A 23,521-nucleotide genomic window follows, 5' to 3' on the forward strand; every position below is an offset into this window, starting at 1 on the left:
AAAATCTTTAAAAAGCGGTCAACACAAGAGTTGTCCATTTTGCTTCAGATATTTTGAGATAGTCATTTTTTAGATATCAAATATTTCTATTTTTACATGGAGAAGAGGGAAACCATAAATATATTTAGAAAATTGGCGCATTTATCTATCATTTCACTCTGAAAAAAAAAACTATAAAGATGAATTTGAATTTTTTAGGTACCATCTCTACACTCCATCATTAATAATTGTGTGATGAGTAAATATATAATCCCTTTCATAGTTTTGGTGTTATTCTCTAGACAAACACGATACAGACAGACACACAAACAACGACCAATACGAAAAGTACTATCTTCTGTAATGGAATAAAAAGGTCCAGTAGGTAGTATTACCTGGTTAGATTGCACAACTGTCCCGCCGGAACTGGTTAAACTGGATGAATGGAAGACTGATTCTGTACCGGTTTCTGTATCCGGTGAAATCATCTCCGAGGAATCAGAGACATATATCCGATCATATGGATCACTGTCACTACTGCTGAATCGAGCACAAATGAAAGAATTATTACTGACCTTTTCATAGTTATTGTTTAAAGGCATCAATACATTGCCACAGTTTCTGTTGAGAAAATTGTTGGATGAACTTGACCTAGAACCTGGCCAAGTCCTGTGTTTTGCACCATTTTCAAACCACCGACTTTGTTCGGCATTTAATTCTTTAAAACATTTATCACAAACATCCACCCCTAACTCTTGATGACGTTGGCTGTCCACAACTATTGGTTTATCACAGCATGCACATAAATTATCTCCATTTCCAATATTACTATCTCTATCTCCTCTCCCAGAAGAGCTTCTATCATGACTCAGCTCATTACATGAAGCACATTCTACAACTGCACATTCTTCTGAACACCTACATTCCAAACTTGAAACATAATCATCATTTTCTTCAGTACTTTTATCACAAGAAATATTGCATGGATAAAGATTAGACATTTCCCCTCTTACAGAATTTGAGGCTGCCGATAGCACATTACATGCCCCATTAGAAGACTGTTCCGAGTTCAACACTTTTTGTTCATTCATTCTACTTGGAGACATGTAACCTCCGTCAGTTGGATCTATAGTCTCATTGTCAGATACTATATCTTCATCGTTATTTGGTAAAACTTCATCACCACAACCTTCATCCTCATCCGATGTTGAATCTCTTGAAAAGAAAGCTAATCTCTCTACATTTGGAGGCAAGTCTGCTTCGATAAAATCTCCAATGTCATCATTATTATCTACTTCAGTTTCTTGAACCTCCACATTTTCTACTTCCTGTACCTGTTCTTCGTCCTGGTTATTCTCAAAATCTAGGTTATCCATTAAACATCCTAAATCACTATCAGTACTAACTGAATCATCTTGAGCACCATTTTCTTTAACATCATCCAAATCTATGACTTCTTGATCAAAGTCGTCACAAATCAGACTATCTGAAGACTCGCCACTGTTTAGCACCTCATTTCCCATATGCAGTGGTATTTCTGACCCATTTATAGAAAGACTTTGACCAACCTGTGACACTACTTCGGCAGACGGCTCATGTGAAACATTGTTAACATTAGTTAATTGCTCTAAAGTTTGTTCGTTAGAACCATTGCATGCTTGAGGTGATTGGTTGCCATCTTCGTGTACACTATCATCATCAGAGAAACTCTCTGGTGTTGCAAGAGGTGCAGTCAACTCTTGAAGTTCTTTACCATTCTCAGAACTTTCTCTTAAAGTTTCAACAACTTCCTCTACATGACCGTTTGTTCTAACTGGAGGACTGATTTCACCTAAACTATTTGCTACATGATTAGCTATGACTGTTCCTTGGTTACTCACAACACCACCTCTTGTTCTTCCAAATATCAGATCATTTTCATGTCTGTACACATTGCATACAGTCCTAGAATATCCAGTGCCATTCAATCTTACATCTATACCATTCATAGTAATCTTCATGTCTTTCTTCCCATTATTTTTCTTCTTTCTATCATTCGTTTCTCTTTGATCATTTGCATGATCTTGTAAGTATTCATTTTCTTCTAATTCTAAATCATTTACTAAATTGTTGCCATTACATTGTATAGCTACACAAGTGGCGTGTCCATTCATCATATCTGTCTGCCTTTGGAAATTTGTATGAGTCCCCTGGTTGCTATCCTCACAACCATTTGTAAGTATAGTTTCTTTACTGTGGGCAGCAATTGTAGTGCTTGATAACCTCTTCGTCTCATTAGGGATCTGTCTATCTTTTTCCATTGTTACTTGTTTCATTGGCTTACATTTTTGTGCTTCATTGACATCATATCACAGCCTTGGTGAGACAATTTGTTTTCCATCTGAAGTAAAACAAAATATCATTATTTCCTCAGAACTTTAAATTGTCCATGCAAAATAAAACAAGAGGGCCATGATGGCCCTATATCGCTCACCTGTTATCATTGCACTTAAGGACAAGTCTACAAGGTCAAAACATCATAATAAAGATCAATCGAAAGAGTTATGAGAAAATATAGTTGAAATTTTCTTAAAGTAACTTTAAATAAAATTATTCTCAAATCAGGCCAGTAGTTTCATACAAGAAGATTTAATCTTTAAGCTTTCTATATGGCCATATAGGGATAATGAACGTCTCCTGCAGGCCGTCATGTTTTTTGAGGAATCAAAATTATCTCAACTAATTTGGTAGAGGGTCATCCAAGGAACATGTGTGTAAAATTATTTTGAAAACAGGCCAGTAGCTTTGAAGAAGATTTTCAAAGTCTTCTATATAGCCATATAGGGAAAACAAGCCCCATCCCCCTATTAGGGGCCCTAACTACAGAACCCATGATGGGATCTGGCTGGTTCAAGAAAGGAACCATTATCTTGTGGTGATACAAGTTGTGTGCAAGTTTCATTAAAATCATATCATAAATGAAGCTGCTATTGAGCAGACCAGGTCAAAATAGCTAAGTCTGGCCCTTTCAGGGGCTATAACACTAGAACCCATTAAGGGATCTGGCCGGTTCAAGAAAGAAACCGAGATCTTATGGTGACACAAGTTTTGTGCAAGTTTGATTAAATTCAAATCATAAATGAAGCTGCTATTGTGCAGACAAGGTCAAAATAGCTAATTCTGGCCCTTTCATGGGCCATCACTCTGGAACCCATTATGGAATCTGGCCAGTTCAAGAAAGGAACCGAGATCTTATGGTTATACAAGTTGTGTGCAAGTTTGGTTAAAATAAAATCATAAATGAAGCTGCTATTGTGCAGACAAGGTCTAAATAGCTAATTCTGGCCCTTTCAGGGGCCATCACTCTGGAACCCATAATGGGATATTGCCAGTTCAAGAAAGGAGCCAAGATCTTATGGTTATACAAGTTGTGTGCCAGTTTGGTAAAAATCAAATCATGAATAAAGCTGCTATTGTGCAGACAAGGTCAAAATAGCTAATTTTGGCCCTTTCAGGGGCCATAACTCTAGAACCCATAAGAGATCTGGCTGGTTCAAGAAAGGAACCGAGATCTTATGGATACAAGTTGTGTGCAAGTTTGGTTAAAATCAAATCATAAATGAAACCACTATCGTGCAGACAAGAAATTGTTGACGGACTGACGACGGACAAAGGGTGATCGCAAAAGCTCACCTTGTCACTATGTGACAGGTGAGCTAAAAATAAAATTAGAGCTACCACTAAAGGTGATGAATGTACCCCCCACACGCACTGACGCAGTACATTGCAATTTGACGCACACAAGATGGCATAATTACATGGACTGTATATATATAGTGTAGTAACAAAAAACAAAGTCCCATAACTCTGCTGAATATTTATCTAAAAGAACGTAACATGCACCATGCACAACTAGGGTTGGTACTGATCACTTGTGTTAAGTTTCATTAAGCTGTGTGTACGGGTTCGGAAGATTAGGAGTGCACAAGGTTGCATATGCAGACTGTATGTACATAGTGTGTTAACAAAAAACAAAATCCCATAACTGTGCAGAATTTTTTTCTGAAAGAACCTAACATGCACCATGCACAACTAGGGTTACAACTGATCACTTGTATTAAATTTCATTAAATTGTGTGCATGGGTTCAGGAGATTAGGTACGTAAAAGACTGCATATGCTGACTCTGTATAAAGCATAGTAACAAAAATCAAAGTCCCGTAACTCTGCAATATTTTTTTCTGAAAGAAACTAACAATGCACCATGCACAACTACTGTTGTTACTGATCAGTGATCACATGTGTGAATTTTCATTAACTTCTGTCAATGGGATGCGGAGAGATGGTGCGCACAAGATTGTGTCTATATAGTATAGTAACAAAAAAATAAAGTCCAGTAACTCTGCAATTTTTTTTCTGAAAGAATCTAACATGCCCCATGCATAACTACTGTTGTTACTGATCACTTGTGTGAAGTTTCATTAAATTGTGTCAAGGGGATGAGGAGAGATGGTGCGCAATTTGACAGTAAAATGAATTTATATCTCATAAGAGACCTCTACTTTAATAAAAGGAACACCAAGATATAAAAAGACCCTACTGGTTTCAGACCAGTTTCTGATAAAAAACGAGGGTTTTCATTATATTTATTTTTAAATACAAATTGTTTACAAAAATAATCTACAAATCGTTAAACCCTAGTCTTTACTCTTTGCAAGGGTGTAAACAATACCGGCCTTATCTACGCATGCGTCCAAAAACAAGGGTTCCGAAAGGGCAGTCTAATTGACGTTAATTGGTTTATCTACAGTACCAGTTTCCGATAAATCTTTAAAATTATTATGACTGAAAATCTTTTATAATTTTGATTTTAAATTATGTAATTAACCTTTAGGTAGCAGGGTACACTTCGAATTTTGGCCCCCGTCCATATTTTATATAATTAGAACTTCGTGGTTTTCGATGTCTGTAAATTAAGGTGAGAGATAATGATTGTTAATTCTTTAGAAAATTTATACAGCCGGCACATGTAAAATTCTGATGTCAGTTGTAAAACTAACTGCTGGTAGCTTTGTATGAATCAATGAGGCACCTTTTTGCGGAAAATGCAAATCATGAAAGGGTTCTGTGCTTGTTAATTGATACTCAGGAACATTTTCGCTATTTTGTGAAAAAACGAGCTGGATTGGCCCCCATTCCGTTTATATCCTGAAGTTCAGTAAGGACTACTAAATTGAGAAATGCAATAAAATTGGCCATTGTTCTTGCAGCGGGATCATTGCAGACTGTTCAAAAAGTGCAAAATTGATGATTTTGGCATGCTATTTTTCATGGATGGTGTAAAACTTTCGTTTTGATAACTTTCTTTATTCTTGTATGAGAATCCTGATCTTGCCATTAATTAAAAGCACAAAACATGCACGCATATATAAAATGGCCACACTGATTCTGCTCATAAGGGAAGTGCAATATTGCGATTCGCAACATGTAAGACTGTCCGTGCCCCAAATTTTCGAATCTAAGTGTTCCCTACCAAAATTAAATTTTGAAAGAACTCTTAAATTTGTGCAGTTTCACATAGTTCAGAACCTCTTCTTCGATATTCTAAACTTTCTGGGGACTTAAAACGCTACCTGACGGCACAGCAGCTCAAAAATGTTTTGGTGAGGACACAAAAAAGCATAAAAGTCAATATACACGCATACGATTTTTTTAGATTCTAGCTCAAGTAACAGGTTTCTGGTATAGTAAAAACAGCATTTTTATCATTATTAACCCACACAGCGCATATCTGGCCCACCAGCTATGCATTTCGTCAATCAGGGATGTTCGGACGGTGGGGACCCCATGAAATAGGCAAATAGGGGCTGGGGACATTTATTTTCGCAAAATGGTGCGAAAGTGCCCTTATATCATTCCTAATGACAAAATACGTTCAATCACGCCAGAAAATGGTAAAAACGGATGTATTTTACGTTCTTTGTCTTGTGGCGACAATTTGTAAATTTTGGCTAAATTTGCGCATAGGGGTGGGCAAGTTTAGACTCTCTCATACAGACTTCTTTTCATGCTATTGAAAACATTTTTATTTGGTTTAATTTGGGAAAGACATATAAAAGTTCAGAACTAGTAAAACCCTCTTTTGTTCATTAACTGAAAAATCTTAAGGTAGCAGGGTACACTTCGAATTTTGGCCCCCGTCAATATTTTATATAATTAGAACTTCGTGGTTTTCGATGTCTGTAAATTAAGGTGAGAGATAATGATTGTTAATTCTTTAGAAAATTTATACAGCCGGCACATGTAAAATTCTGATGTCAGTTGTAACACTAACTGCTGGTAGCTTTGTTTAAATCAAGGAGGCACCTTTTCGCAGAAAATGCAAATCACAGAAGGGATCTGTGCTTGTTAATTGATACTCAGGAACATTTTCGCTATTTTGTGAAAAAACGAGCTGGATGGGCCCCCATTCCGTTTATATCCTGAAGTTCAGTAAGGACTACTAAATTGAGAAATGCAATAAAATTGGCCATTGTTCTTGCAGCGGGATCATTGCAGGCTGTTCAAGAAATGCAAAATTGATGATTTTGGCATGCTATTTTTCATGAATGGTGTAAAACTTTCGTTTTGATAACTTTCTTTATTCTTGTATAAGAATCCTGATCTTGCCATTAATTAAAAGCACAAAACATGCACGCATATATAAAATGGCCACACTGATTCTGCTCATAAGGGAAGTGCAATATTGCGATTCGCAACATGTAAGACTGTCCGTACCCTGCTACCTTACTACTTTTTCCCATAAATTGTAAAGGGTGTGGCTATCTTCCGTTCCGTTATGTACGGTACCGTACAGCTCCTGTATAATCATATTATGCAACACTTCAGACAAGCACCTTTCACACTGTGTATTTGTCTAGCTTGTAGACAGTAGTTTACTTGATTACTGTATACACTGCGCGCATGCGTGTCATGTGGAATCCCTCAGATGTAAACAAAACAGAAAGTGGATTGCTTAATAAAGAAGGTAGAATTTCTCTGTAAACACTTGTCATTGATGAACGAAATTTCGCTCGATGCTTGCTTGTGAAACAGCGTTCCAAAACATATAGTACTCCCTTTATGAAGGGTTACATGAAAGGAGAAATTACTAGAATTCTGAATCTGGTACTGTTCGGATACTTGTCCGATACCAGTACTACTCAGAAAATATTTTTTATGTGAAAATAAACATCTTTCAACATTTTTAGTTAGATCTCGCTAGGTCACAACTGGATTTTGCTTAACATACAGGGGTCTAGCTAGGTCCAATGTTTTGGGAGAAGTCAATTCTCCCTCAAGCTGATTTAGGGCGAAATTGGCGAGACTTTAGGGAGAAGTGGGAAGACTTTTCCTACCGCAATGCTGTTGAGTGATCCGAAAAGTGGCTGTAATTTTCTTGTTTCTAGATAAAAATCATTGATGTGACCATTTATTTTCTTAGTTAGATCATTTCCCATACAGTGGTTATTGTTTCATTACAAAATTCTGAAAAAAGGTGTTTTCAAATTGTATGAAGTGTTCAAGGCACTCGTTTGGCCATTTTTGGGGCCGAATATGGGCCCCATTCCCCTCATAAAATAATATGTTTTTTTCCCCTTTCTCAGATGAAAATTCCCCTGATAATAGGTTGTTTGACACAACTAAATATGAACTCTCTTTCAAGTTCTATTATAGTGCCTCTAAGGAAGATTACTGCTGCAATACAGTTACATTAGTTCGAAATGATTGAAAACAGTATTAATAAGTGTGAAAAGTAGTAAGATATATATGGCTAAAAACTTCCCTTTTTGTCTTAAAACGATGAAAAATTCCCCTTTCTGAGGGTATGGGTACCTGTCCCCAAAAGTTGTCTAGTGCCCTGAGTGTTGATTATTAACACCGAGTCATCATCTCGTTGAATGTCAGTATCTCACTCAAATAAAACTGAAAGTTAACTGTGTTAACTAGAAATACATATTCGAATCAATTCATTGATGGGAGTCAACGTAGTTAATACATTACATGACTTTCTTTTATCATAGGTAACAAATAATATTATTATGTACAATATTCCAGTCAGTCGCATGGTTAATCAGCGGTTTCTTTATAAAACATTGTTTTTTGCACTCGAACATGTTGACAATTAAAAGCGAAGTGTCAAAGACATAACCGCGGCGCTAATTGGCTGAACACAATAGTCTCTGGTGCATCAGATAATTTGATTCGCTTTCACACTTTTCGGGAAAATCTCGCAAGTACCTGAAGTAAGCAGAGCTTAAACTATGCTATTGGCCTGTGTTTGTGTATTTGACACTTGTTATGACACCGTGCAAATTGTCAACAGTCCTGGTAGCAGTAATTAGTGTGGAAATCAAAGAAAACCGGGCGACTTGAATTTCCCTTCGAGGTTAGATATGAGCGAAGTTTGAAGTTCCAAAGTGCCTATTTCGCTCAAGTCGGGCACTCACGAGAGCCCTGACATATGATAGTCTATCAGCCTAGTTCTTCTTTTTTTGTCTGAATAATACCAACATTTGAAAACACCCTTTCAATTGACTAACACAGTGTAACATTTCAGTCTATGATCTTTAGACTCTCAATTTTGGCACTAACCACAGAGCCACAGTCTTTACATTTTGCAATCTTTTTTTAATTATCCAAAGTAACATTAAAACAATCCCACACAGGGTCCTTAGGTTGCATGGTTATATGATAACTGATCTTCATGATTTAAATGACCAGATTTAAGTTGTTCACACTTCTAACTTTAATCCTCTAATCTTGCTAAATAATTGCTCAATCATCATCTTAATAATGTCTATTTAATAGATTTTTATAGATATTATAGCACTCGACATGCAGGTGTCACTGCTATCACTATATGGGTTCAACCGGTTGTTACATGTACTCAACTAAAGTGTTGAAACATGTACTGAAGTTTGAACTGAAATATTGCATTGCCCAGTATTGACCAGGGTTTTCCCACTGGGCTGGGCAATATGCTTAAATCCCGGGTTTTTGCCAACCCTGGTTATTTGGCATTTCTGATTTTGTCTACATTAAACAATTGAGCATAGCAGCCATTTTTAACTGGTTTCGCGTCAGTGATCACAGCTGGTCAGTGATCAGAGTTGTCAAAGCTGTCCAGCAAAATGAAAGTAAGCTGGGGGTTACCAAATCTCATTCAGGAAGACAGTATCTTTAGTGAATTTTGAACTGCTATTCTTTGGAAAATACTTACCTCATGTTGGAAAATCTTCTATTACTGTTTAACAGTGTAAATAGGAGAGATCGTGTTTGTATACAAATCAGTTGTATTTTCTATTTTTAGCACTGATAAGACAGAGATTGGGTGGGCAGAAGCCGAGCGTCCATGTTTTTTGTAAACAGTGATGTTTTTCTAAGGGCTTAAACTTCCTTAAAACTCAAATCATATCAATAAATTTTTGATCAACGGGAAGGTTTTAAAACAAGCAATTTATTGATTATTTTAATTATTATTTCGAAGTAAAATGGATTAATTATGAACGCTTAGCTTACAGTGTTTTTCTAAAAGTTTTGAACATCGCTACGCCGCTATTAAAACAAAAGATCACAGAGTGATCTTGGCGCCCACCAATGTGCCATTTTTGAGTGTTCCAAATTTCAAGACTTACTGACTAGCTCAAGGTCAAATTTCATTTCCGTACACAACACTGTGCATGTGGTCCAAATTCAAAAGCTGTAGCTTGAGAAATGTGAAAGTAGGTCACTAGATCAATTTCAAGGACAAAGTTCTTTGTACACAAAACTATGCATGTGCATCAAGTTTGAAGGCTGTAGTTTGAGAAATTTGAAAGTAGGTCACTAGGTCAATCTTAAGGTCACAGTTTATTTTGGTACAAAAAACTATGCAAGTGGTCCAAATTTGAAGGCTGTAGCTTGAGAAATGTGAAAGTAGGTCACTAGGTCAATGTCAAAGTTTGTTTCGGTACACAATCCTATGCATGTGGTCTAAATTTGAAGCCTGTAGCTACAGAAATGTGAAAGTAGTTCACTAGGTTAATCTTAAGGTCAAAGTTCATTTCGGTACACAAAACTAAGCAAGTGGTCCAAATTTGAAGGCCGTAGCTCGAGAAATGTGAAAGTAGGTCACTAGGTCAAAATCAAGGTCAAATTTTATTTCGGAACACAGAACTATGCATGTGGTCCAAATTTGAAGCCTGTACCTTCAAAAATGTGAAAGTAGGTCACTAGGTCAATGTAAAGGTCAAAGTTTGTTTCGGTACACAAAACTATGCAAGTGGTCCGAATTTGAAGGCTGTAGCTCGAGAAATGTGAAAGCAGGTCACTAGGTCAAAATCAATGTCAAATTTTTTTCGGAACACAGAACTATGCATGTGGTCTAAATTTGAAGCCTGTACCTTCAAACATGTGAAAGTAGGTCACTAGGTCAATGTAAAGGTCAAAGTTTGTTTCGGTACACAAAACTAAGCAAGTGGTCCAAATTTGAAGGCTGTAGCTTGAGAAATGTGAAAGTAGGTCACTAGGTCAAAATCAAGGTCAAATTTCATTTCGGAACACAAAACTATGCACGTGGTCCAAATTTGAAGCCTGTACCTTCAAAAATGTGAAAGTAGGTCACTAGGTCAATGTCAAGGTCAAAGTTTTTTCAGTGCTCAAAACTATGCACGTGGTCCAAATTTGAAGGCTGTAGCTACAGAAATGTGAAAGTAGGTCACTAGGTCAATACCAAGGTCAACTCATGTCAAGGTTCATCTTGCCACTCAAAACCATACATGTGGTCCAAATTTGAATATTGTAGGTTACTAACAAGAAGATTTTAAAAAAGCTTTTCCCTATATAAGTCTATATGAACCATGTGACCCCCCAGGGCTGGGCCATATTTGATAATTTGACCAAACTTGGTAGAGAACCACTAGATGATGCTACATAACAAATATCAAAGCCCTCGATTTTGTGGTTTGGGCAAGAAGATATTCAAAGTTTTTCCCTATATAAGTCTATGTAAACCATGTGACCCCCCGGGCGGGGCCATATTTGACCCTAGGGGGATAATTTGAACAAGAGCTGTCTCCGTAGGATGACACATGCCCCCGATGGCACTTTGAATGAATAGTTATGGCCGATGTTAGAGTTTAGGACCTTTGACCTATGGAGCTGGGTCTTGCGCGCGACACATCGTCTTACTGTGTCACACATTCATGCATAGTTATTTTAAAATCCATGCATGAATGACAAAGATATGGACCGGACATGCCCATCAATGCACTATCATGAAAAATGATCTTTAACGTCTAAGTGTGACCTTGACCTTTGAGCTACGGACCTGGGTCTTGCGCACTGCACGTCGTCTTACTGTGGTACACATTCATGCAAAGTTATTTGAAAATCCATCCATCGATGACAAAGATATGGACCGGACACGCCCATCAATGCACTATCCTTTAACATCTAAGTGTGACCTTGACCTTTGAGCTACGGACCTGGGTCTTGCGCACTGCACATCGTCTTACTGTGGTACACATTCATGCATAGTTATTTGAAAATCCATCCATCGATGACAAAGATATGGACCGGACACGCCCATCAATGCACTATCCTTTAACGTCTAAGTGTGACCTTGATCTTTGAGCTACGGACCTGGGTCTTGCGCTCTGCATGTCGTCTTACTGTGGTACACATTCATGCCAAGTTATTTGAAAATCCATCCATCGATAACAAAGATATGGACCGGACACGAAAATTGCAGACAGACCGACAGACTGACAGACAGATGGTTCAAAAACTATATGCCTCCCTTCGGGGGCACAAAAATCTTAGTAGAAGACCACTAGATGATGTCACATACAAAATATCAAAGCCCTATGGTTTTGAACAAGAGGTTTTTCAAAGTTTTTCCCTATATATGTCTATATAAACCATGTGACCCCCAGGGCGGGGCCATATTAGACCCCGGGGAAATAATTTGAATCATCTTGGTAGAGGACCACTAAATGATGCTTCATACCAAATATCAAAGCCCTAGGCTCTGTGGTTTTGGACAAGAAGATTTTCAAAGTTTTTCCCTATATAAATCTAAGTAAATTATAGAAATAAACAAAGGGCCATAACTCACTAAAGAATTGTTGAACCAGTCTGATTTTCAGGGGGACACAACTAGAGTACCAATACATCATTCTGACAAAGTTTGGTCAAAATGCCCCTAGTAGTTTCTGAGGAGATGCGATAACGAGAAATTGTTAACGGAAGGACGGACAGACGGACGGAAGGACGTCGGACCACGGACGCAGAGTGATTTGAATAGCCCACCATCTGATGATGGTGGGCTAATTATATCATATATGTCATTTAAAATGGTAATTCATTCAGTCAGGGGTGTAACTGTTTCAAGTTATCGCAGTTTATAACCCATCTGAGTTATTGCTTAATTTTTCATAACTTGTTTCAGTCATCATAAAATATTACAAAGCCCTCCTGTGCCAATTCCTCATTATGAATGAGACTAATGCAATTATTTCCTGAATCCTTGACCTTTTATCTTTCCAGCTATGCAGTAAAGTATTTTACGCAAGGCTGATAAAGTTTTACGCAAATGTTTTAAAGCTATAAAACTCTTAATATCCCATTATGCTTATCAGGTCATGCTCAGACCAAAAGAGAATTTGATTAACCACAGTTTGCTACTAATTTCACTTTATAGGGTAGAGAACACCAATTGTTTTCCCATAGACTTTAGGGCTGTCATTGATAGGGTCTTAGGCGTATCGACAATACCGATATTCAGAAGACAAATATCGACGATACATCGATATATTGTTTATTAAGTTAGATTAACGACCTATTTCTTCATATAATACTATATACCTTCCTGTAAATGCTATTTTAAGTTTTACTGCCTACTTTCCATATTTCTGTTTGATTGTGTTGTATTTGTATTTATGAAATAAAAGAAATACATAAAAATTAATAACATCTTTCATTTTTATTTTGCCTTCACTCCTTTTTTGCATTCATCCAAATTTACAACTTTGTGAACTTAAGTTGTTTTTTAGGGTCTGAGTGTTTATTTGGGTAGTTTTTTCTCCCTGTAAAATATCGATTTTTGAAAATGGGAATCAATAATCGATCGACAAAAAAAAATCGTTGATACATCGATATCGTTTCTATCGATGACAGCCCTAATAGACTTCCATTATAACATTATGGCGTGTACGGTCTTCCATATATCGAGACATGTATATCCAATCACATTTTTTTCAAGAACTATCTTAGTTCCACCGAAATATCGGACGAAAAACATATGAATAGCGATACTTTATTTAAGTAATTTTCGTGTGAATGAGATGACCCCCTGTTTACATCGTTGTCATGGCGGGAGAAATTCATTTGATGAAACTTTTTTTCAATACACATAAAATGTAGCAAATTTTGTCAAAATGTATAATGAAATACTGTAAATGCAGTAAAAATATTCCATTTTGAAAAAAATAATCACTTCTTGGGTTTGTTTACATGACTGACCAATCAGAACGCACAGATGCTACCTTATTCCCAGGTATACGCTTACCTCATTCCCAGTAAGTTCCCTGTACTTTTTTGAATTGGTGGTCTCTGACCTAAAGGTCACTTTGTGAGAACAGCAAAAAGACTTTTTTTTAATAACTTACCTGAGTTAACTATATTTTATAACTAATACAGGTTATAAAATGCTTGAAAAAGTAACTGAAATAGGTTACATAACTTAAAACAGTTACACCCCTTACAGTCATTTTAAAAAGATAATTGCATAAGAAAATATGAAAATCGTAAGCATTTCAAAACTTCTTGAATTTTTAAAATCCTTAAATAAATGGCAGGGTTTCTGCTGCTATTCGCCAATTCCTTTTTTGGCGAAAAAAAATTAAACTGGCGAAAAAAAAATTCCACAGTTAACAATTTTAAATTTACGTAAAATAAACATCCGAGGTAAACCTGTATAGCAATCTGTTTTACTACTGGATATCATATCAAACAACACCGTTACAAAGAATCGTGCCGACTATCACCGATCAATAATATTATACACAGCGTGTCACGGATAATCCGATATTTAGCAATACACGAAGACAATACACCTTGTCGATACCGAATTACACCTCTGGGCATAATTTAAAAATTTGTCGAGTCACGAGAGTGTTCCTCCATGCAAGAACGATTATCAGTCAATCTGATTCGCAAAATTAAGTCCCGCCTACTATTACGAAAGCAAATGAAACCAAATATTTGCCGAGCGCTTCGTCTAAAGCCCCACCCATTTTCTTGAGACTAAAACGAAAGTTATTTTTAATATCAAGCCGATTCGCCAAAGTAATCGATAATAATGACAATTCGAAGATGTTATAGATAAATTTACACGATTGATATTTAAATAAATCTGCGCGATCGTAAAATATTACTTTTAAATAAATCTACGCGCTCATAAATTTCAGTCGTGTATTTCAGCGCGTTCCTAAAATTTCAGTCGGAAGAATCTTTGAGATACAAATGAACTAAAGCAGTTACTTTTGGTTCTTTTACGTGCCCAACGTATAGCATTGATACACCACCCCATACAAGGGCTTCTAAATAAAGGGCTACTTGTACCTTTAGGTGGTATTTTTGCTATACATTTTAATGTATGAAAATAAAACACGCTGTTTTGGATAAATGATCTTATATAAATTTTGAAATGAAAAGTTAGAAATTAAAGAGCTAAATGTTCATGTCTTAGAAACATCTTAGTAGTGAAAAATTACCATTAAAGGGAGATAATTCAAAATTGGTAAACTCTATATAGGGATAGTTTTATACGGTCACACATTAAACCGGAATCCACCGAAAAACCGGAATACACCGGAATATTCTTTCCATAACCGGAATACACCTGTATTTTTTAAGTTAAAGGTATTTTTGAAGGGTTTTTGATATAATTCAATCATATATATCATAAATAATTAACATACGAAAGGAAAATAAAATACGTTTACGCAAAATGATTTTATACGAGAATGAAGTTTGGCGACCGCGCGGGAAATTTCCATAACCGAAATACACCCGTATTTTATTAATAAATGGTATTTTTGTAGGGTTTATTGCAGAAATCATTTGAATATAATATAAATAATAAGTTTACAAAAGGAAAATAAAATACTTTAACGCAAAACGATTTTATACGAGAATTGGATTTGGCGAGCGCACGGGAAGTTTCCATAACATAAATGCCCTCGTCCTTTTTTAAAAAATAAATAGTATTCTCTTAAATAAACACATTTTATCATTTTTTGTAAGTTGTAGAACCATGTTCAATCAGATTAAATATGAATGAATATTTGAGAGAAGTTAATTAAAAGTTAATTCTGTATACGAGATTATAACTTTACGATCTTACGGGAAATGTTTTACGCTTACTTCGCTATGACTAGATACCGGAATGTTGATTATTAAAATTTATTTAATTGTTTCTTCAAATAATAAGAAAATAATTTAAGACAAAAAAATATCAATATTCGATTTTAAATGAATCATAAACAAAATACGGGTCCCGACATAAACCGCGCGGATCGGAAAGGGCTTAACATGATCGGAAAGGGCATGTCACATGTTTATAATTGGAAATTATTTAATTATTTCTTCATATTTCGCTTAACAAATAAAAAAGAAAATTAATTAAGAAAAAATATCAATATTCAATTTTTAAATGAATTATACACAAAACACATGTCGGTGCATAAACTGCACTGATCGGAAAGAACCGGCCGTATGTTTATTATTGGAACTAATTGAATTATTTCTTCATGTTTAATTTGATAATTTAAGGAGAAAATAAATTACGAAAAATCAGTTTTCAAAAGAATTATATTATGTTTAATATATAAATATAAAAATGTTTACTGCACTTATTTCCAAAGCAAAATTAAGATCCTTTGAATATATGCAGCGTAACAAACATGTGCCTCTGATTAGTCCTGAAAGAGTTTGATTGGATTATCACACCTATTGATTATATCAATTAATCAGTATATTTGTAAGCACACATATGCGACATGCGACAAATAATGTCTGACAAGGTAAGTGCAGTTAAATATGATAAGCTTTTGTTTAATTTCATACTTGTCGTTATAATTGCAAATTGAAAAATTGAAGAAAAACAGGTACACTCAGTATAAAATTTTATTTTTCATGTACTTTAATTAACGTATCAATACTAATCCAATGTTATGCTTAAACACTGATGTATTGTAGATTTAAACATTTTCATTCCTCCTTCCTTCTCTCCAGGATGCACTAAGTCTCGGTCATAATATCTCGGATATCGTAGTCGTTTTCCTGTATCAACATAGTCTTCCTTTAAATACTTTTTCAGTGTTTCGTTTACAGAATTTCTTATTTTGTTAAAATCAGTTTTATTAATTCCAGTCCACTCGGAAATTTTGGAAAAGTGTTTTTACGTCGTAACTTTACCAAAATTCTGAAATTACATCGTGAAAAACGTCAACAAACTTATTATTTGGATTGACTGGAATTTACCAGGGAATCGTAAAGATACAAAAAATCATGCCGGTAATTTTACATTCCACGAGCACGTGCGACCTATCGTAATATCTAATTTACATCGCTTGACGTTACTTTTGTTAATCAACACATACAAAAAAATGCGCGTAGTGTATTCATTTTTTAATATTATCACTTCAATTATTTGTAAAACTTCAAACAGCGCGATCTTAATTCAGAGCTCCAGATAAGATGCGTATTTGCGTAAATACGTTTTGAAATTTACAAAAAACGCATTTAAAATCAAACCTACGCGTACTGATACGCATTGAAAAGACGGGATACGTATTTTACTCGATTAAAGTGCGTAATCCAATTTTATCATAGATCAAGCACATCCTTTTTGTAATCGAGTACAACAAACAAAAATGGCGTCTCATAAAAGTAAACGCAAACGATATCGTAAAATAATGCCATTTTCTTCTCCAAGTATACTGAAGTGTGTGACAGCTCCCTTACAGAAGAAAAAGGCCTGCTGCGTACTCTTGCTGTGTACATACAGCGTATATGATGTGTACATGATGTGTACTGAAATCAATAGTACGCAGGATATACACCGCACATACACCGATAGTACGTTTGTAGTACACTTTTGACATGCAAATGAGCTCTGCCGCGTACTACTTGCTGCGTACATGCTGTGGACTACATAGTACACAGGATGTACGCTGGAGGAATTTAGTATGCGGGAAATAGTACGCAGCATGTACGCGGCACATACACTTTTCACATGCAAATGAGCCTGCGGTGTACTACCCCTGCGGCGTACATGCTGTGTACTCCTGCGGCGTACATGCTGTGTACTCCTGCGGCGTACATGCTGTGTACTCCTGCGGCGTACATACTGTGTACTCCTGGCCCGAGTCCTGCGGCGTACATGCTGTGTACTCCTGCTGCATACATGCTGTGTACTCTTGTGGCGAAACTGCTGTGATAATGTAAATTCCTTACCCCACCAACTTTCGTATGCAAATGCTGATCATTTGGACAGAAAAAAACAGAAAAAAGATAAGTGACATGCATCAATAAGTACTTACCCTTACCAAAATAATGTAGATTGATGTTATCAAATAAATTAGTATGCTTTTCTCCATCCACTTTTCAATGAAATAAACCAATTTTTGTAGCATGTAATTTGGTAAACATTTGAAGAAAATGGCGTAACTGCATCAAGGGGAAACAACTTTAATGCAACTAAATATAAGTATTATGATTAATTATAGACGATGTGTGCGTACAATGTATTTATTTTGATTAAAATCCATCTGAGAAAATCTAGGACTGGAATTATATAAGCATTTATACACTTTTACGTCCGTAAAAAGTAGCGCACCAAAAAATTTTGGATTGATTTTTTCCAATGGGGCGAGCGCAATTAGCCAAAAACGTTCTGAAAATATATGAGCGGCAAATCCGATGAACAACTTTTTAATTTGGTGAGGCCTTAATGAGTTAACATAATGAGCATTAAAGCCTTTATAAAACATGATAGAATGGTGTTTTGCTTAAGAGTATTCAAATAACAGTGAGAGCTATTAATTCTTCTGATTCGGGCACTGTTGAGGCATTATCTTGGTAATTATTTCATGTATTACAAAATGTAATGCAAGGAAGTTCAAATAAGGCTTTTCAATTATCCAAGTTAGAAAGCTCCAGGATTAATTCAAAATGAAAAAGAATATATTTTTACACTGCATGCAAGGTGCAGCTCAGAAATCACTAAGATGTAAGCTTCACAAATGAACATTGCAAATAGTTCGGCAAATTTTCATTGTTCAGAATACCGGTAATCTGAACTATTCTATGCTATTAAGATAAAAGTTACACGGAAATCAAGTTCTTGCTTCCAAAAAAAAAAATGTACAAATCCTTCCTGCATGAAGTGTACTTCAGACTTTTACCTAAAAAAATTCAAAGTATAAACACCAAAAGAAAATGAACAAGTCCCTCCCGCATATATGAAGTTTACTTCAGACTTTAACTTAAAAAAAAAAAACTAAGTATAAATGCCAAAAGAAATTGTACAAGTCTTTCCCGCGTATATGAAGTGTACTGCACAAATTTCAAAGTATCTGCGGTGTACATGCAGTGTACTATTTTCTTGTACAAGTCCCTCCTGCGTACATGCAGTGTACTCCTTAAATTTTCAGAGTCTGTGCTGCGTACTTGAAGTGTACTAGTGACCTCCTGCGTACATGCTGTGTACTCCTCGAAATAGTACGCGGCATGTACGCGGCATGCGGTGTATGTAAAGTGTACTCCTCTGGCGTACTACTGTGTTCGCGGCATATACACAGCAAATACGCAGCATGTACGCCACAGAGGCTTGCTTCTGTAAGGGAGGAGATGACTCGGACAATGCCTATCGCTAAGCACGTGATCTATGATATATTATGGGTAACTGTTGAAAAAGCCGAAGCACCATACATGTGGATGTTTCTGAAAAAAAAAAAACAACAAAAAACAATGACAGTCAAAGTATCACTGGCTGTTGATATATGGCAGTGGTCAGTAACTGAAATTAAGATGTAGTGTAAGATATAATGTATGCAGAAAACAAAATGTTTAAACTATTTGAATGAAGGCTCAAAAAAATATTCAGGAAAACAGCATTGGTCGACAAAGGCACGTCAGCGGAGCACATGAATATCAGAAAATTATACAAACAAACAGTTATTATTATTACCCTTTTAAATGATTTTGAATTCTGAAAGACCATTTAGAATTCTAAAATACCCTTTTGAAAAAATATCTAGGAGTAAAATACCCTTTGAAAAAAAAAACCAGGGGGTAAAATACCCTTTAACCTAAAATCTTATCTGGAGCTCTGTTAATTACTTATTTCTTTCTAAAAGTAAATAAAGGATACATACTTTGGCCATAAAATTCAGACTTTTGACCAGAAAGTACAAAGAACAGAATAAAACTAGAAAATGCTTTTGTAAAAAAGCGCATGTCTCCCCCAATGCAAAGTCCTATAGGCAAGAAGTCAATAGGGGTCAGGAGCGAAAGTCAAAGAGACACTGATGGTTGGCTGCAATAGGGATCATCTACTTGACATGTCCAGTCATCCCGCTAAATTTCAACACTCGTGGCCTAGTGGTTCTCAAGTCACTGTTAAGGCTCCTGTGACCTTGACCTTTGATCAAGTGACCTCAAAATAAATAGGGTTTCAACATTCTGGGTCAAGTGGTTCTCAAGTTACTGACCGGAAATGGTTTTCAATGTTCAGGCCCCTGAGTCCTTGACCTTAAATGGAGTGACCCCAAAATTGATAGGGGTCATCTACTTTGCATGTATAATCATTCTATGAAATTTCAACATTCTGGGTCAAGTGGTTCTCTAGTTATTGATCAGAAATGGTTTTCAATGTTCAGGCCCCTGTGACCTTGACCTTTGACGGAGTGATCCCATAATCAATAAGGGTCATCTACTCTTTATGACCAATCATCCTATCAAGTTTCAACATTCTGGGTCAGGTGGTTCTCTAGTTATTGATCGGAAATGGTTTTCAATGTTCAGGCCCCTGTGACCTTGACCTTTGATGGAGTGACCCCAAAATCAATAGGGGTCATCTACTCTTCATGACCAATCATCCTATGAAGTTTCAACATTCTGGGTCAAGTGGTTCTCTAGTTATTGATCGGAAATGGTTTTCAATGTTCAGGCCCCTGTGACCTTGACCTTTGACGGAGTGACCCCAAAATCAATAGGGGTCATCTACTCTTCATGACCAATCATCCTATGAAGTTTCAACATTCTGGATCAAGTGGTTCTCTAGTTATTGATCAGAAATGGTTTTCAATGTTCAGGCCCCTGTGACCTTGACCTTTGCCGGAGTGACCCCAAAATCAATAGGGGTCATCTACTCTTCATGACCAATCATCCTATGAAGTTTCAACATTCTGGGTCAAGTGGTCCTCTAGTTATTGATCGGAAATGGTTTTCAATGTTCAGGCCCCTGTGACCTTGACCTTTGCCGGAGTGACCCCAAAATCAATAGGGGTCATCTACTCTTCATGACCAATCATCCTATGAAGTTTCAATATTCTGGGTCAAGTGGTTCTCTAGTTATTGATCGGAAATGGTTTTCAATGTTCAGGCCCGTGACCTTGACCTTTGATGGAGTGACCCCAAAAACAATAGGGGTCGTCTACTCCAGCAGCCCTACAACCCTATGAAGTTTGAAGGTTCTAGGTCAAATGGTTCTCCAGTCATTGCTCGGAAATGAAGTGTGACGTACGGACGGACGGACGGACGGACAGGGCAAAAACAATATGTCTCCTGGGGGAGACATAAAAATCTTAAATAATGAAAAAGCGGCAGCAATTTAAATAAATGGAGTAAAACGATTTTTGGCAAACAGATTTCTGTTAGTGTACGTGACCTCGTGAACGTAAATAGAAATGTGGTTTTAAATAAAGCAATACGATGTCGTTGCGGATTTAAATGCATCTTTGTACATGTATATTTTTGTAAATTAATTATTTATTTTAGATATGATTGATTTCTATCATAAACCCTAAAAATACATTTATTTAAGAAATACGGGTGTACATTAGAGAATTTTAGGGCATGGAAATTCATTTACGAATACGCAAATTTCCAGTGCCTTCGCCGATTTTCAATCATGTACAAAACGTAATGCGCAATTTTTAAGTATTTTAATTTCATTTTGAAAATTAATTATTTATGATATATATTTTTGAATTCAGTCATAAACCACTTCAAAAATGGCATTTGTTGAAGAAATACGGGTGTATTTTGGTTATGGTAATTTCCCGCGCGGTCGCCGAATTTCAATCTCTTATAAAATCGTTTTGCGTGAACGTATTGTATTTTCCTTTGGTATGTTGATTATTTATGATATATATGATTGAATTATATCAAAAAACCTTCAAAAACACCTTTAATTAAAAAACTACAGGTTATTCCGGTTATAGAAAGTGTATTCCGGTTTTTACGTGGATTCCGGTTTAATGTGTGACCCGTTTTATAGATTTGTTTTGAAAATTGTTGAGAAGAATAAAACCTATTTTTGATTCAATGCGATATTAGGATAGACTGGTTCAAGAGCAAATTGCATGGTTAAAGTATGAAATGAAAAAGAGATTGAAAAAAAAAGGTATATAATTTTGAACTGACTACTTATCCTTACATGATAAATCAATGTTAATGTGTATGCATCTGCTTTTTGAGTTATTTGTGGACTGTAGAAAACTGAACTAATTGAGTTATATCATATTCATTCTAATTTTTTCGACATTATTCATCCTCCGTCCACAACTTTTTCTTTAAAAAATTTAAGTGGTGAAAAAAAAAATGTGCCCAGTGGAAACCCTGAATGAAAAAGTTATTAAAAGTTCCTATCCCATACATAAAGTGATAAACAATGTAAAAACAATTGTTTTGCCAACCACCAGATAAACAGGTGTTAATGCGCGGCGTCACGGCGATCTCTCCTATTGTTGTAAAAATTTCAGATAAAGGCATCTACAAACACTTATTGATGTAAGAGATTGTTTATGTGAATATGCAAATGAAGCCGAAATGACTGTAGTTGGACTAGGGCCGTAGTAGAGGTACTGTATAAAATTTGGAGTAGTTACCCCTGAAAGAATAGACAATGTAACTGATTGAAAGTGAATACTAATCCCCAATGATAACAAGATTCCCGCCGAAACGCGAGGACGATTCTATTTCATGATAACCGATGAAATACCAATCCGTAATCATAATGCTTACACATTACCTTCTAAGTAAATATTAGTATTTCTTTCATCTTAAATATACTATTATTATATGGAAACATAGCTCAGTCGGGTAAACTGTAGATAACAATTGAATATTATAAGTAAATCATTTTGTGGGTTCGAACCTTCGTGAGGGTTTTTTCATTTTTTGTCTTTTTCTGTTTTTTTTTTCTTTTCGTTTTCATTTTTATTCCCGTATTTTTGTTTCTTTGTTTGATAGTTTGTATTTGTATGTATGCCTTAATATAAAACAATAGTATAATTATCATTTGCATGGCTTAAATGCATGCATTTAGTCAATATCATCTTTGATACAATGGTAAACTTTTCTGATCTGCCATATCGGCTTAAGATACTTCTCAGCTGTGTTGTCACAAAGTTCATGACGGAATCTAAATCTTTAAGAGAAAAAAGATTAATGTCGATGCTGAGTTTCGAACCCACACGGCAAAAGATCTATTTAACAGGGACTGTATGCTTTACCACTGAGCTAATTTGCAACTGGTACAAAATCTAGACATAATTAGATAATCTAACATGTTAGAAAAATGTTGAATTCCCTATGTTCCATTTTAATCTATTTATAGTCATGTTTGTAAATATCAAGTTATCGTTGGGGCATAGTACCAGTTAAGTTCAGTTTGTTTTCCTCTTTACATTGGTTTCTTAGTTGAAGATTAACAGCATTCTCAAACAAAATAGTTAACGAATTATACCATTGAAAATTGATTGCAGTGTGATAAAATATCACTTGTTTTCACTTCACTTCGTACATAATCATATTAATGACAGCCTTTCGAATCATCTCTAAAATATACTTTCTCACATAACAAAGGTTATTTAATTCACTAACATGTCTTTCTCCGAGAAAATGATAAATATGATTCATTTTTTGCAGGAAAATCTTTTTTGGCAGCCATTTTTGAGGTAAGTATATTACATTTACGATACTCCTATATAAAGTAACCGGCTACTATCTCTTAACTATTTGGATGGATGGAATGTAGCGAAGGAGGTCGTTACAGTTGTTCCAGGTCTGACTCGTCACTATCTTAGTTATGGTCACTTTGTAAGACTAAAGGTAAAGCCAGATAAAGGTAGGCTTTATCCAACGTCGCATATAATCAACATACAGCAAGAGCTATAAAGCTTCTACGCGACAAACTATAGTTATCCAGTAACAGCAGATACTTATTTGTGATTAGCTTTACTTCCTGG

At 35.8% G+C, this 23,521-nt stretch overlaps 1 protein-coding gene across 2 annotated transcripts in view; it reads right to left on the reverse strand.

Moving 5' to 3' along the window:
- The window catches only part of LOC123548568 (uncharacterized), a 45,896-nt gene extending 22,662 nt beyond the window's left edge, over positions 1–23,234 (reverse strand). Inside the window, exons 1-2 of one of the 2 annotated variants that reach the window (XM_045335934.2) lie at positions 23,157–23,234; positions 375–2,359 (exon numbers count right to left, since the gene is read on the reverse strand). In XM_045335934.2, coding sequence (XP_045191869.2) covers positions 375–2,294 — 1,920 coding nt within the window. In that variant the 5' untranslated portion in view covers positions 2,295–2,359; positions 23,157–23,234. Of the gene's footprint in view, positions 1–374; positions 2,360–22,930 lie in introns of both variants that reach the window. The other variant, XM_045335933.2, reaches the window with a different exon arrangement.
- Positions 23,235–23,521: the final 287 nt, after the last annotated feature.

The sequence above is a fragment of the Mercenaria mercenaria genome, chromosome 6 (genome assembly GCF_021730395.1).
Source record: "Mercenaria mercenaria strain notata chromosome 6, MADL_Memer_1, whole genome shotgun sequence".
Taxonomy (NCBI): Eukaryota; Metazoa; Mollusca; class Bivalvia; order Venerida; family Veneridae; genus Mercenaria; species Mercenaria mercenaria.